General features: G+C 54.2%; 2 protein-coding genes across 2 annotated transcripts in view; one reads left to right on the forward strand and one right to left on the reverse strand.

Moving 5' to 3' along the window:
- Positions 1 to 1,734: 1,734 nt before the first annotated feature.
- R3HCC1 (R3H domain and coiled-coil containing 1) lies at positions 1,735 to 10,980 on the forward strand (the record flags this gene model as incomplete). The annotated part of the gene is made up of 9 exons (XM_082626676.1): positions 1,735 to 1,751; positions 1,916 to 1,997; positions 2,339 to 2,466; positions 4,253 to 4,390; positions 5,117 to 5,717; positions 6,678 to 6,850; positions 7,829 to 7,899; positions 9,653 to 9,748; positions 10,659 to 10,980. 9 exons carry the CDS (start codon positions 1,735 to 1,737, stop codon positions 10,793 to 10,795), a joined length of 1,443 nt encoding a protein of 480 aa, XP_082482802.1. The 3' UTR covers positions 10,796 to 10,980.
- Positions 10,981 to 11,932: 952 nt separating this feature from the next.
- Positions 11,933 to 13,019, reverse strand: part of LOXL2 (lysyl oxidase like 2) — a 103,750-nt gene continuing 102,663 nt past the window's right edge. The window contains exon 14 of the mRNA XM_082622073.1: positions 11,933 to 12,871. Coding sequence (XP_082478199.1) covers positions 12,792 to 12,871 — 80 coding nt within the window. The 3' untranslated portion in view covers positions 11,933 to 12,791. The remainder of the gene's footprint in view (positions 12,872 to 13,019) is intronic.

Here is a 13,019-nt window from a genome sequence, read left to right on the forward strand (position 1 = left end):
AAATGAGGATGACAATTGTACCGCCACATAGCACCGTTGTGAGCAATGAGTTAAATTATGCAAAGGGCACAGAGGGTGCCTGGTACAGAGTAAGCCAATTCAACACGTGTTAGCTCTCAGACCCTTATATAGGCCTTGTTGTCCTCCAGACAGGTCCACCCAAGGGACCTTCTGAGTTCATGGTGGAACTCTCCTCTCTTGCCGGTGGGCGACTGTGTGGGATGTCCTAAGAGATGTGTAAAGCAGAGTTTGTATTTTGTTTTGTTTCACGTATCTGGATAGACCGTCACATGCTTCTCTGTACCTCTCTGTGTCTGTGCCCCTCTGCAGTGTTTTGCTGATACACATTAGATTAAAAATAAACACCAAGATCCTCATAGTCAAATATTGACTAATAAATTATGTAAAGACATTTTAAAGAATTAAGCAAATAAGAGTCTAGATTTTCATTAGAAATTCTTAATTTTCACCCAGTTCTCTTAGGACAGATCATCTGCAATCTATTGCAAATTCACTTGTAAGGGTGGGCTGGGCTGGATCATGGGATTGTCCTTTAAAAAAAGATTATACATTTTTCCTGTCTTCTTTCCCTTTTCTTTTTTTGCTTTATATCTTTATTAAGGCAAAGAGACACAATTTTTCTTTTGCTATCCTTTACCTCTTTTTCTTTGTACTTTATGTTGGTTAGAGTTTTTATATTATTATTATTTTCCTGTGATGATTTGAAAGCTACAGATTATATTTCTAGTCTTTCAGTGATTACCTTCAAATTTTTAGCATATGGGTTTAACTATACATTTTTCTAACAAATTCTAAAATTCTTCCTTATCCTCTCTTTTCCCTTTCAAGAATTTGTTTTGTTTCGTTTTGTTTTTTGCCGTATGCGGGCCTCTCACTGCTGAGGCCTCTCCCGTTGCGGAGCACAGGCTCCGGACGCACAGGCTCAGCAGCCATGGCTCACGGGCCCAGCCACTCCACGGTATGTGGGATCTTCCCAGACCAGGGCATGAACCTATGTCCCCTGCATCGGCAGGCAGACTCTCAACCACTGTGCCACCAGGGAAGCCCAAGATCCTTTTTATTCTTGAAAAACTATCCAGAAAGATAGTTTTTGTAAATGTGATATAATACCACCATCTTTTTAAAGAAATACTCTGGAAAAAACTGCAAGAGAGCAAAATGCATCTTAATTTTTCTTCATTTTTCTGTTCCCAGCTTTTCCTACCTGGCCTTTTGAGGGACACTCTCCCTGTGACCTTGCCCATAGCCTACTGCAGGGCCCACTCAGACTGTCCCACCCCGTACTAAAACCTGGGTCTTCAATGCTGTTAACTCAGGGGCCCGCTTGACTCAGGATGATCGAAGGCTTACATTTCAGCACCTTTCAGGGAAGAGGAGGATTTCAACCCTGGTCTCCTAGATTATAATAGCCCATCCTACACTGTCTGATGGGAAGAATTTCAAACCCTATTTAAGGTGGGTGCTTTAGTCATTTTTAGATGTAGCAAGGTAGTATAATTTGATGGTCTGCAAATCACCATTCTAGTGTCTACCCCGCCCTGTTACCCAAAGGCTAGTACACCTTGTCAGTGACCCTTTGGTGTGAGTTAGACCTCTTTGCAGGTTCCATCAATAAGGGTCAAGGAAGGTCAGCGGTGGTCAAAGGGTGATGAAATTCTTGGTGTCCAGAAACTTCCTATTTATTCCTCTTTTACGTTCCTAGGGAGGGGAACAATGAACCGGAAAATCTGGTACCCCCACGACCTAGCATATAGGAGCCACCTCAAAGTATTTGCCAAACTTAATTGATCCTAGGAGACAGTGTGCTCTCAGGGGCAAAACAATCAAGAACACGCCTCTGCCGTTGCTGCCATGCCTCCTCCGGGCCGCATGGTGGCGCTGCGCCTCCGCCGAGGCCCGGGTGGTTCTCTGGCTCCGGGGCGCGCAGGCTTCTGGGGACCCTCAGAGCTGCGGCGGCGACGCGCGGGGCGGCTGCGGTGAGTTCGGCGGGCGGGCCTGGGGGCGGGTCGCCCCGCTTCCTGGCTCGCGGCCGGCCTCGCGCTCCCCCCGGGCCTCTCGCTTCCGGGCTGGGGAGTGTCGATAGCGCCGGCTGAGCAGGCCCGAGGCGGCGGCGCGCGAGCCCGGGGACAGCGAAAGCGAGCGCAGCAGGGGTCGGGAGACCCCTCGCTGCCCCGCTACTGCCCTGCCTGGCGACCCTGGCCACGTCCCTTCCCCGCCTCGGAGCCTGGCTCCTCTCCGATCGGAGGAGAGACCTTGGCCTTGGTCGAGGGTGGGCCCGGGATGCGCTCTGACTGCGGCCGTGTCCGTTGCCCCGCAGGTTCTCCCACCTGTCACCCTGGCCCTTCTCTGCTTGGACGGCGTCTTCCTCTCCTCAGCCGAGAATGACTTCGTGCACCGCATCCAGGAGGAGCTGGACCGCTTCCTGCTGCAGAAGCAGCTGTCAAAGTAAGCTGGTGTGATGGTGGCGTCGGGCCCTGGGCTGCTGAAAAGGTCAGGGTTCGCCCGGAGCCTCCTGTGCCCCTTTGCCCAGTGGTGCATCCAAAGTAACGGGCTCGCAGCTGGCTCTGACCTTGGCCTTTAGGTTTAATAATCTGCTCTCAGGCCTCTCCCAGCTGCATCTTTCTTTTTTTAAATTTTTTAATTATCTATTTTATACATATTAGTGTATATATGTCAATCCCAATCTCCCAGTTCGTATCCCGCCCCCACCTCCCCCCTTGGTGTCCGTACGTTCTCTACATCTGTGTCTTTATTTCTACCTCGCAAACTGGTTCATCTGTACCATTTTTCTAGATTACACATATATATGTTAATATACGATATTTGTTTTTCTCTTTCTGACTTACTTCACTCTGTATGACAGTCTCTAGATCCATCCATGTCTTACAAATGACCCAATTTCATTCCTTTTTATGGCTGAGTAATATTCCATTGTATATATGTACCACATCTTCTTTATCTATTCGTCTGATGGGCATTTAGGTTGCTTCCATGACCTGGTAAATGGTGCTGCAATGAACATTGGGGTGCATGTGTGTTTTTGAATTATGGTTTTCTCTGGGTATATGCCCAGTAGTGGGATTGCTGGGTCATATGGTAATTCTATTTTTAGTTTTTTAAGGACCCTCCATACCGTTCTCCATAGTGGCTGTACCAATTTACATTCCCACCAACAATGCAACAGGGTTCCCTTTCTCCACACCTCTTCAGCATTTGTTGTTTGTAGATTTGCTGATGATGCCCTTTCTAACTGGTGTGAGGTGATACCTCACTGTAGTTTTGATTTGCATTTCTCTAATAATTAGTGGTGTTGAGCAGCTTTTCATGTGCTTCTTGGCCATCTGAATGTCTTCTTTGGAGAAATGTCTATTTAGGTCTTCTGCCCATTTTTGGATTGGGTTGTTTTTTTAATATTGAGCTGCATGAGCTGTTTGTATATTTTGGAGATTAATCCTTTGTCCGTTGATTCGTTTGCAAATATTTTCTCCCATTCTGAGGGTTGTCTTTTCGTCTTGTTTATAGTTTCCTTTGCTTTGCAAAAGCTTTTAAGTTTCATTAGGTCCCATTTGTTTATTTTTGTTTTTATTTCCATTACTCTAGGAGGTGGGTCAAAAAAGATCTTGCTGTGATTTATGTCAAAGAGTGTTCTTCCTATGTTTTCCTCTAAGAGTTTTATAGTGTCTGGTCTTACATTTAGGTCTCTAATCCATTTTGAGTTTATTTTTGTGTATGGTGTTAGGGAGTGTTCTAATTTCATTCTTTTAAGTGTAGCTGCCCAGTTTTCCCAGCACCACTTACTGAAGAGACTGTCTTTTCTCCACTGTATATCCTTGCCTCCTTTGTCATAGATTAGTTGACCATAGGTGTGTGGGTTTATCTCTGGGCTTTCTATCCTGTTCCATTGATTTATATTTCTGTTTTTGTGCCAAGACATCAATATTGTCTTGATTACTGTAGCTTTGTAGTATAGTCTGAAGCCAGCTGCACCTTTCACGTGTAACCCTGAGCATCACCTAATACCGAAGGGGCCCAGCACTGGAAGGGGAGTGGGGCCAGTAGCTCCCTGTTGTAACTTCTGTTGGCAGGTCCTTTGCAGTCAGCCTGGGACCCGAGGTGGCAGAGGGAGCCTAGTGTTTAAGCCACCGTTAAACTGGGAGTGGACTCGGTGGGGCTCAGGCCTGGGGGCTGCATCTGGAGCCCCTGCTCAGCACCCCTTCCCGTTGCTCCCCAGGGTCCTTCTCTTCCCCCCACTCTCCAGTCGCCTCCGGTACTTGATCCACAGGACAGCAGAGAATTTTGATCTTTTGAGCAGCTTCTCTGTTGGGGAGGGCTGGAGGAGGAGGACAGTCATCTGTCACGTGGACATCAGGTGTGTATCCTGCCGCCTTGGAGGGCCCTCAGCAGTTCTTTGAGCGGGGGGGGCGGGGGGTTGGGGGCTGGTTGGGTGAGCTGGTCAGGGTCTGAGAGGGAACCAGGGCCGGGAGCCCCCAGGCCGCCACCTCTGTCTCCAGCCTCAGGTGCTTAGAGTCAGTGCTGCTTTCTGCTCCAGCAGCGGGGTAGATGTGCATTGTTTGTGGAATTCCTTTAGCAAATTCAGCGTATGCACGTTGGGCCAGAAGAGAGAGAGAGAGAGTGGTTTAAACAGCGAAGGTGTCTGCCCAGCGTTGCTCTGTGAGCTCGTGCCCCGCAGAGGCCACGGAACGTGCGAGTACATCTGGGCCTTCACTCACCTGTTTCCACGTGCATCTTGCAGGATCTTATCATGATGACTGTGATCCTAGCTTTTAAAGTTACATATTTTTTTAATAACGCGGTTCCTAAATGCTAGTGCTCACCTTACCCTGTGAGTAAGCAAAGACCTGGCGGTCTCGTATTCGGTTTATAACACTGGAGGGAGAGCTGACTGCTCTGGGCTTGTTCAGGGCATCCAGCCTCCACTCTGATGCCTTGTTAAGGTGTTCTTGAGGGTCATTTTGGCTTTGGTTTTTGCCCAAGGCTGACTTGAGAGCCTCGTGCCTGAATGGCAGGTCGCTCCAGTAAACCATTTTCCCTGGGGCCCAAACTCCGCCCTGATCACCGCCTGCTCCTGCTGCAGGTTACCCGGTTCAGATGGGCTCTCTGGCCCCTGCCGCCCTCCTGCTTCCCACCCTAGCAAGTATCGAGGTCCGAGGTCCACCTCAAGCCAGGGAGCGGCTGCTCGTCCTCGAGGAGCGCGGGCCGGCCGGTGGCATCGTGGACGCAAGCCGGACCAGGCTTTGTATGTGCCCCGGGCGCTGCGCAGGCGAGAAGAATGGGCGCCCCTCCCGGCCCCAGGGCTTCAGGGAGGTGCTCCAGCTGGCGGGCTCCCAGAAGAGCCCGATGATATCCGTGCCGGGGACCCCACCTCCGATCAGGAACTTCCCGTGTTGGCAACTCAGGCAGCAGAGGTCCAAAAAGGCCGTAGCAAAAGTGAGAAAGAGTCACTGCCAGACCCAGTGGCCACTGAGTCCCCAGGGCCAGAGGATCACTCAGGGACAGGAGACAGGTCGGAGTCGGCCACACGGCCTGGGCCTGGTCTGCAGCCAGACTTGGAAGACGGGAGTGGGAGTGAGCTGGAGAGGAGCCTGGCGGCAGAGAAGGAAGAGGATGAGGTGGAAGAGGAGGCGCCGGGCAGCTGCTCCGAGGAGGAGGACGATTACAGTGAGCTGCTGCAGGAGGTGATGAGGCTCTTAAGCCCGGAAAAGGGAGGGCGGAAGTGAGGTGGGTGTAGTCGAGGGTGGATGGGGGCCGAGGGTCATGGTGTGGAGGGGTGGGGGGCGGGTGCTGGCTGAGCAGGCCTGGGTGTTGGGTGATACGGGTCCCTTAGGAGATGTGCGGGGAGGGACACAAGGGCCTTGCCCACAGGAGTCAGGACTGACACTGCAGACGGCAGGAGGCTCAAGGTCTGGGATCATAGGTGTGGATTTGGGTCCCAGCTCAATCATGTAGGTGCTGTTCAACTGTGGGCAAGTCATTTGGCTTTTCTTAGTCTCAGTTTCCTCATCTGAAAAAATAGCAGGTAATGATACACACTGCCCAAGGAAACATAGACGTGCACATGCTTCAGAATGCACTGCAGATGTTGGTCGTGAAAATCACTCTTCTGCCTGAAGCTTGGTCTTACAGATCTTGTACCCTTGGAACTGTGTGTCATGTGTCCGCCCCTGAGCCTGGCCGCAGTGTCAGTTGGGAGGGCGGGCATCCTGTATCACTATTTTATATATGAAGGATGGACGCCAGAAAGCCTTGCTTATTATCACATCATTAATGAGAGAAGGAAAGATCCTGGGCCTGCCCAGCTCTGTGACTTACTGATGGCAGCTTGGGGCAAAATTACTTAATTCTTTGACTTAGTTTACCCATCTGTAAAGTGGGCCTATAGAATAGGGTTCTCGGGATTCTGTGAAACTTGATGTGTGTCCGTGCCAGTCACCCAGTGGGGACTCCCCTAAAACTCATGCTTCTCCATCTTCTGGCCCAGTCTGCCATCCTGCTGTCTTTCCCAGACCCCTACCCAGGGTGCTCACCTCCCTATCTACCCAGAAGCCTGCGGGACTCTCAGCGTGTGATTTTGAGAGCAGTCATTTGGAGTCATGTGTGTCAGAGCTCCCCTCGCTAAAGGGTCTGACCTCTCCCAGATAACGGACAACCTGACCGAGAAGGAGATTCAGGTAGAGAAGATCCACATGGACACGTCCTCCTTCGCAGAGGAGCTGCCTGGAGAGAAGGATTTTGCCCACGTGGTGGAGATCTACGACTTTGAGCCGGCGCTCAAGACCGAGGACCTGCTGGCAGCCTTTTCCGAATTCCAGTGAGAGGCTTCGGGGAGGTGGGGAGGATGGGGTGCCCAACTTCTAGAGAGGAGCTAGGACACCCCTTTGTTGTGGGGGACAGTTGCCTGCCCCTCCCCCGGTGCCCATCGATCTAGAAAGAAAAGAAGAAAGTGGATGTGGTTGCTCTGGGCTCCACCCTCCTGGGCAGTTGGCTTGCTGGCCGTGACTTGGTGGAGGAGGAGAGCTGAGGTTTCGGTTGCAGACACTCTCCAGAGGCCCGAGACCTGGTCCTGCTGGCACCGGGCAGCAGATCTCCGTCCCGGACCCCACACACCCACGTGGTGGCCAGGACCCGGCGGGGCCCCTGCCTCCCCTGCTCCACGAGCAGTCACCCATCGGTCAGTCAGCAGAATGGGGCCATTTCTAGTCGGTCAGTCAGCAGAATGGGGCCATTTCTAGTCGGTCAGTCAGCAGAATGGGGCCATTTCCAGGCAGGAACTATTTCTGGGGTGAACGGGGCTTGAGCGGCCCTGGGGCAGGGTCTGGTGGAGATGGGAGATGGGGATATAGTGAGAGAAAGATTTCTCGTTTCCCCAGATTCCTTGGATCCAAATCCATTCTTTTCTCCTTTTTTCTTTTTCTTTTTCCAAATGCTCATTTTCTTTTTTCCAGTCCTCCCTCTCTTTTCCTGCTTAGGCTTTAAAAACATCCCTTTCTTCAGGTCCCGAAGAAAGGGACTGCTTCCCGAACAGCCTCCGCTTCCCTCCCCAAGCCTGAGCTGGTGGACAGCTCGAGGGGCTCATCAGCTCTCCACCCCTGAGGGCAGAGCCAGACCGGGGCCACTGGTGGTTTCCTTGGCCGGCGTGGCAGTGCCAGGGAGAAGCCGTGGGCCTCGGGACTGCTGTGGCTTCCCACGGGGCCCAGACTCAGGGGTGCTTTCCTGAGCAGCAGGGACTTCCTGTAGCAGGAGGGGTTTTGCCCATTTGCTTGTCTCATCACTGTCTCTTCCCCGGCAGAGAGAAGGGGTTCAAGATCCAGTGGGTGGACGACACGCACGCGCTCGGGGTCTTTCCCTGCCTGGCTTCAGGTGAGGCGGGACCCTCCTCTGATTGCCGTTGGGGAGGGCGGGAGCCTAGGTTTCCCTGGGTGGGGATCCCGCAGGTCAGGGTGCAGGCTACCCTGCCGGTGGACTGGCAGGGTGTCTCCCAGCCCCTCCAGAAGTCCTGGGGGGCAGAGCAGGAGCCGGGCCAGGAAGCTCACGGCCTCGCCTGTTCATCTTCGTGCCTTCAGTTCAGAGGTTTCAGATTCAGGTGACCTTTACTGAGTATGTAGGGCCAAGCCCTACGGACTTCCACATACTAAATGAAAGCATATGAAGGCAACATGTTTTTTTTTATAAATTTATTTATTTTATTTATTTTATTTTTGGCTGTGTTGGGTCTTCATTGCTGTGCACGGGCTTTCTCTAGTTGCGGTGAGTGGAGGCTGCTCTTCGTTGCGGTGCATGGGCTCTAGGCGCGTGGGCTTCAGTGGTTGTGGCGAGCAGGCTCAGTAGTTGTGGCGAGCAGGCTCAGTAGTTGTGGCTCGTGGGCTCTAGAGCGCGGGCTCAGTAGTTGTGGCGCACGGGCTTAGTTGCTCCGCGGCATGTGGGGGTCTTCCCGGACCAGGGCTCGAACCCGTGTCCACTGCATTGGCAGGCGGATTCTTAACCACCAGGGAAGTCCTGAAGGTGCCATTTTTATAGGTCAAAAGCATTCAAATACTGGCAATTTCATACGGTTTGAGCAGATGCGACTCATTCCGTTTTCATTACAGCGCCAAGAAGTAGGTCAGGTGACCCCTATTTCACAGATGGGGAAACTGAGTTCCCTGGATGTCAGTGTCTGGTCAGGTTACTAAGACTCTTGGCGTCAGAGCTGGGGAGGCCAGCCAGCCTCCTGGCTGTAGCCCTGGACGGTGCCCATCCTCCGTCTTGGCCACTTTCCTGAGCTGCCCCTGCCACGCCACTGCTCAGTTTGGGTGTATTTGTAAAGAGTTGGTACCCGGCCGCCCTTGGCTGGGCTTCTCACAACAACAGCTTCTGAACACAGAGCTGGGAGTGACCATGGCCGGGGTGGGCCCAGTTCTCAGGAGAGCCTGGGGTTTCAGGGAGGAGGGGCAGTGTCTAGGGAGCAAGAGGACTGGGGCGAGGTAGGGGCTTCAGCCCCAGGGAGGGAGCCACTGAAAGAGAGGCGGGGGCAGGGGGAGGCCCAGAGGCTTTCTGGTCCGCGGAAAGGAGGAACAGTGGGCTAGGCGTGGCCATGGCTGCCTTCTGGGCTCCACCAAGCTGCCTGGCACAGGCAGGCCACGTCCTGGCCCCAGTTTCCTCATCTGTACAGTGGCTTGGACCCAAAGCCCCTCCCAGCTCTGACCTGCTCTGTCTGTTAAGTGGCCTGAGTGCTCCAAGGCCTGGCACAGCTTGGGGCAGTGAGGGCACGTGCCCTGGGAGGGTCTTGAGTGGGGGAAGGGTGGCGTTTGTTTTAAGCTCCTGGGCTTTGGAAGGCGGGGGCCTGCCTCTCCTGACGTCAGAACCGTAGGCTCACATGGCTCCCGACCAGCCCGGGGCAGGAACGTGGAAGCTGGGCCCCGAGCGGGCTCTCCACCTGAGAGCATGGGTGGCCCCGTGTAGGTCTGCGGGCTCTGGGCGCGAAGCAAGCTCATGGGGCAGCCCTGTCCCTGAGCTCTGAATGGGTGTACAAAGCAGCTGCGTGGGCCTCGGGGTGGCACTCGTGCTCCTGGGTCCTGTGGAGGCCTCAGCAGGAGGAAGAGGGCATGGCTCCAGAGCTGTTGTCTTTCCATAGCTGCTGAGGCCCTGACCAGAGATTTCTCCATGCTCAAGATCCGGCCTCTGACGCAGGGAACCAAGCAGTCCAAGCTGAAAGCCCTGCAGAGGCCAAGTAAGGGAGCCGGTGGTCTGGGTGGGAGGGCTGTGTGAGTGTTCGGTTGGGCGGGGCGGGGCCTTCCCTCCGATTCCCTCCCCTCTTCAGTTCTCTGCTTTAGGGCTCCTGGGCTGCAGTGGCCAGGGGGGTGCTCCTCCCCACCCCAGGGGGGCCCATCAGCAGCACTGTCTGCCAGCTGCTGTGTCCCGGGCTTGCCCTCCGCTCACACCTCTTGTGGTGTGGCTCAGGGGGAAGCTTGGTCTTTCTGTGCGGCCGTGGAAGCCATGTTTTGCTGTAGGGTAAAAAGCTTGGCTTTTGGTGTGATCCTGGCTCTGGCACTTACGTAAGCTGGCCTTGAGCAAGTCACCTAACATCTGTGAGATAAGCACTGGGGTGAATAAGAAAGCCTGGCACACGTGCCCACAGCGGTGAGGGGCACCCAGAAGATGTCGTATAAATGACATCTCCTCCCCTTTCCTCTCCTCCTTCCAGAAAGCACGAGGGGGGCTTTAGAGGCCAGTTTTCCATGGCTGCAAAGCAGTGGCTGGCAAAACTGGCCTGGGAGAAGCCTGCTGAGGTGGTCCACATTCTTGTGGATTACGTGGTCTTTGTCCCAGACTTCTTGGGGACAATAAACATCCTGTCTGTTGACCCAAGAGCTCCAGGTGTCCCATCCTGATTTGCTTTCTCTCTCAAAGGGCCCTAGAAAGCAGGGGGTAGACAGGATTAACACTGCCGCCGCAGAGAAGCAGGGAGGGCGCAGAGAGGTGACAGGATTAGTCAGGACCCCACCGGGGGCCTGGAGCCCTAGGTGGCCCCCTCACCGGCATCTGGCCATGCTCTAATGGCCTCTGAGGCCGCTGTGTTGCTGGGAGGAGAGGCTATAGCCTTGAATTCAAGTCCCCACCCCGTGGGGCTTTCCTTTTAGAGCTTCTGCGTCTGGCAAAGGAGAGACCACAGACAAACACAGCCGTGGCCCGGAGGCTGGTGGCCCGGGCCCTGGGGCTCCAACACAGAAAGAAAGAGCGGCCTGCAGTGGAGCCTCCCCCGACCCTGAGCCCCTGAGAGGCTCAGGTGGCTTGGATCGGCGCCCCCCGACCCCCTCCTCAGCTGGGGCCCCAACACCGCAAGCCTTTACACACACCAGAGCAGCCCTGAGCCATCCTTGGAGCGTCACTGTGGGGCATGGGGGGCTTTACCTTGGTCTAGTTCCAGAAGTTGAGAAAAAATAAAAATGTAAGAATTGTTAACGTGATTGCTTCAAAACGGGATGGTCTGCCGCGGGACACTAGGGGGCGCTGTTCGCTTCCCATTTGAGACCTGGGGCTGCTGAAGCAGCTCTCCTCACTCTAGTTGACTGGGCTCGAGGGTCCAGCTGGGCCTCGAAGGCATTTTTGCGCAGAGCCTGCCTGGCTTGGGGGTGTAGGTTACACCTGTTGTGTGACACCTGCCCAGTCTCCCCCAGAGGAGCTGTGGGCTGTTGGCAGTGCTGCGGGCCCCCCCTCTTTGGACTGGTCCCAGCGTTACCAGTGGTACGGGTTACGCGGGGGGGTCCTTGCGGAAATAAACATGAACAAGCCAAGAGGCAAAATCTGAAATGCCCGCCGAGTTCTCTCCCCTCACTGGAACGGCTGGGAGGGCAGGTTTGTGCGGACAAGGTCCCAGCACACTCATCTTTACGGTTTGGGCGGAGTTGGTGCCTAGTGGTCCTGCCTGGCGCCCCGAGGTCATCGTGGACCCCTCGATTTGCTGGGTGTGCTGTGACACAAGAGGGAGCCCCGCGCCTGGGGGGAGAGTGGCTGGCTCGGGGTCCACCCTCACTGCACCCCGGGGACCCATGATCTACTTGACTCCCCCTCCCCCAGAGCCTGAGACTTAAGTCTAGATGTCCCATCGGGTCCTCACACAACCACTGTGCCCCTGACACATTTCACTAAAAAACAAGAGCTGAAGAAAGGCTGAGGCCTGTGTTTCTGTTGATTTTGCTGACCTCCTTAGACCGCGGCTCTCAGCAGGAGTCGCCCCTCCTCTGTGGTGTGCGTTGAAGGAGGCCCCTGTGGCCACGCCGGACGGGAGGGGCCCAAGAACTCACGTCTCTGCAGGAGAGCACACGTCAAGGTGCCAAGCTCCCTGACTGCCGACTAGGGAAAGGAGCTCTGCTGCTCGGGAGCTGCGTGCAGAGGCCCAAATGAAACACACATGCAGGTCATAAATCTTTTATTCCAAGTTTCAAGTATGTGTAAGTGTCTGTGGTGACACATGGCGATCGGTAAGTGTCCTCATCACCCAGGACCCTGGTTATAGCACCGTTGAATCAGTTACAGAACTGGAAGGACAGAAAGAGAAGTCACTTACACAGGGGGGCTGGTTTTCTTCTGAGCTATACTTTCAAAGGCCCAGATGCCCAATATGAAATGTCACTAAATTTGTGTTTCAAAGTCTGTGAAGATAGACTATAATAATAGTATCTTGAAAAATAAGAGGACACGGGTGTATGGGGGAGAGAAGCACGAGCTCTGAGCTCACTGAATCAGAAGATGTGTGGCAGCATTATTTATATGTGTGGATAGAATAGGGTAGAGGCAGTTTGTTTAATTGGAAGAGAAGTCTAGATACTCCAGTTGGCTGGAAATGACCTAAGAGGAGGAGAAATGGGATTCAGCCAGACCTCCTCGGGTTGATCACTCACGTTGCCAGCATGTAACTCGAGAAGAAAATGGCCCCGTGTTATCTGTGGTGAGCCAGGCAGGTGGTGAGACTCGGAGTGGACTTTGCTTGGGATGGGACAAGCTGGTGACAACCTGTGCGCTGGGGTCCTGGACAGGATGGCTCTCCGTTGGCACTGCTCCCACAGCCCCGTGGACAAGCCCCAGCCCCAGAGGCCTTCCTAGCCTGCAGGTGTCAGGAACACGCCTTCCTCGCCTTCCTCCTGAGCTTGGCCGGGGCTGCAGGGGGTCGAGACAGGCGGGGCCGGGCTGGATGAGGGGGAGCAGGGCGAGACAGTCGGTCGTTGGGGAAGATGTGCTGTGGCCCAAAGGCAGGAGGTGACCATGTCACTGCTTTACCGCGTGGAGAGCTGGTTAGTTATGAGTCCACTGAAGTGTTCAAACTTTTTTTCTGTCTCTTCACTGAAGGAACCACCTGAGGGGTGGGCATCAAGGAGACAGAGTTTGGCAAACCAGATGCACAGGTCACAGGATCCCTGGAGCCACCACCCTCCTTGGGCGGCCACCTCTAGGGCCAGGCGCATGTCAGCTGCTCTGTCAAAGTTGAGTGAAGGAGCGACTAA

Source organism: Mesoplodon mirus (genome assembly GCF_964341445.2).
Source record: "Mesoplodon mirus genome assembly, chromosome: 1".
NCBI classification, from domain to species: Eukaryota; Metazoa; Chordata; class Mammalia; order Artiodactyla; family Ziphiidae; genus Mesoplodon; species Mesoplodon mirus.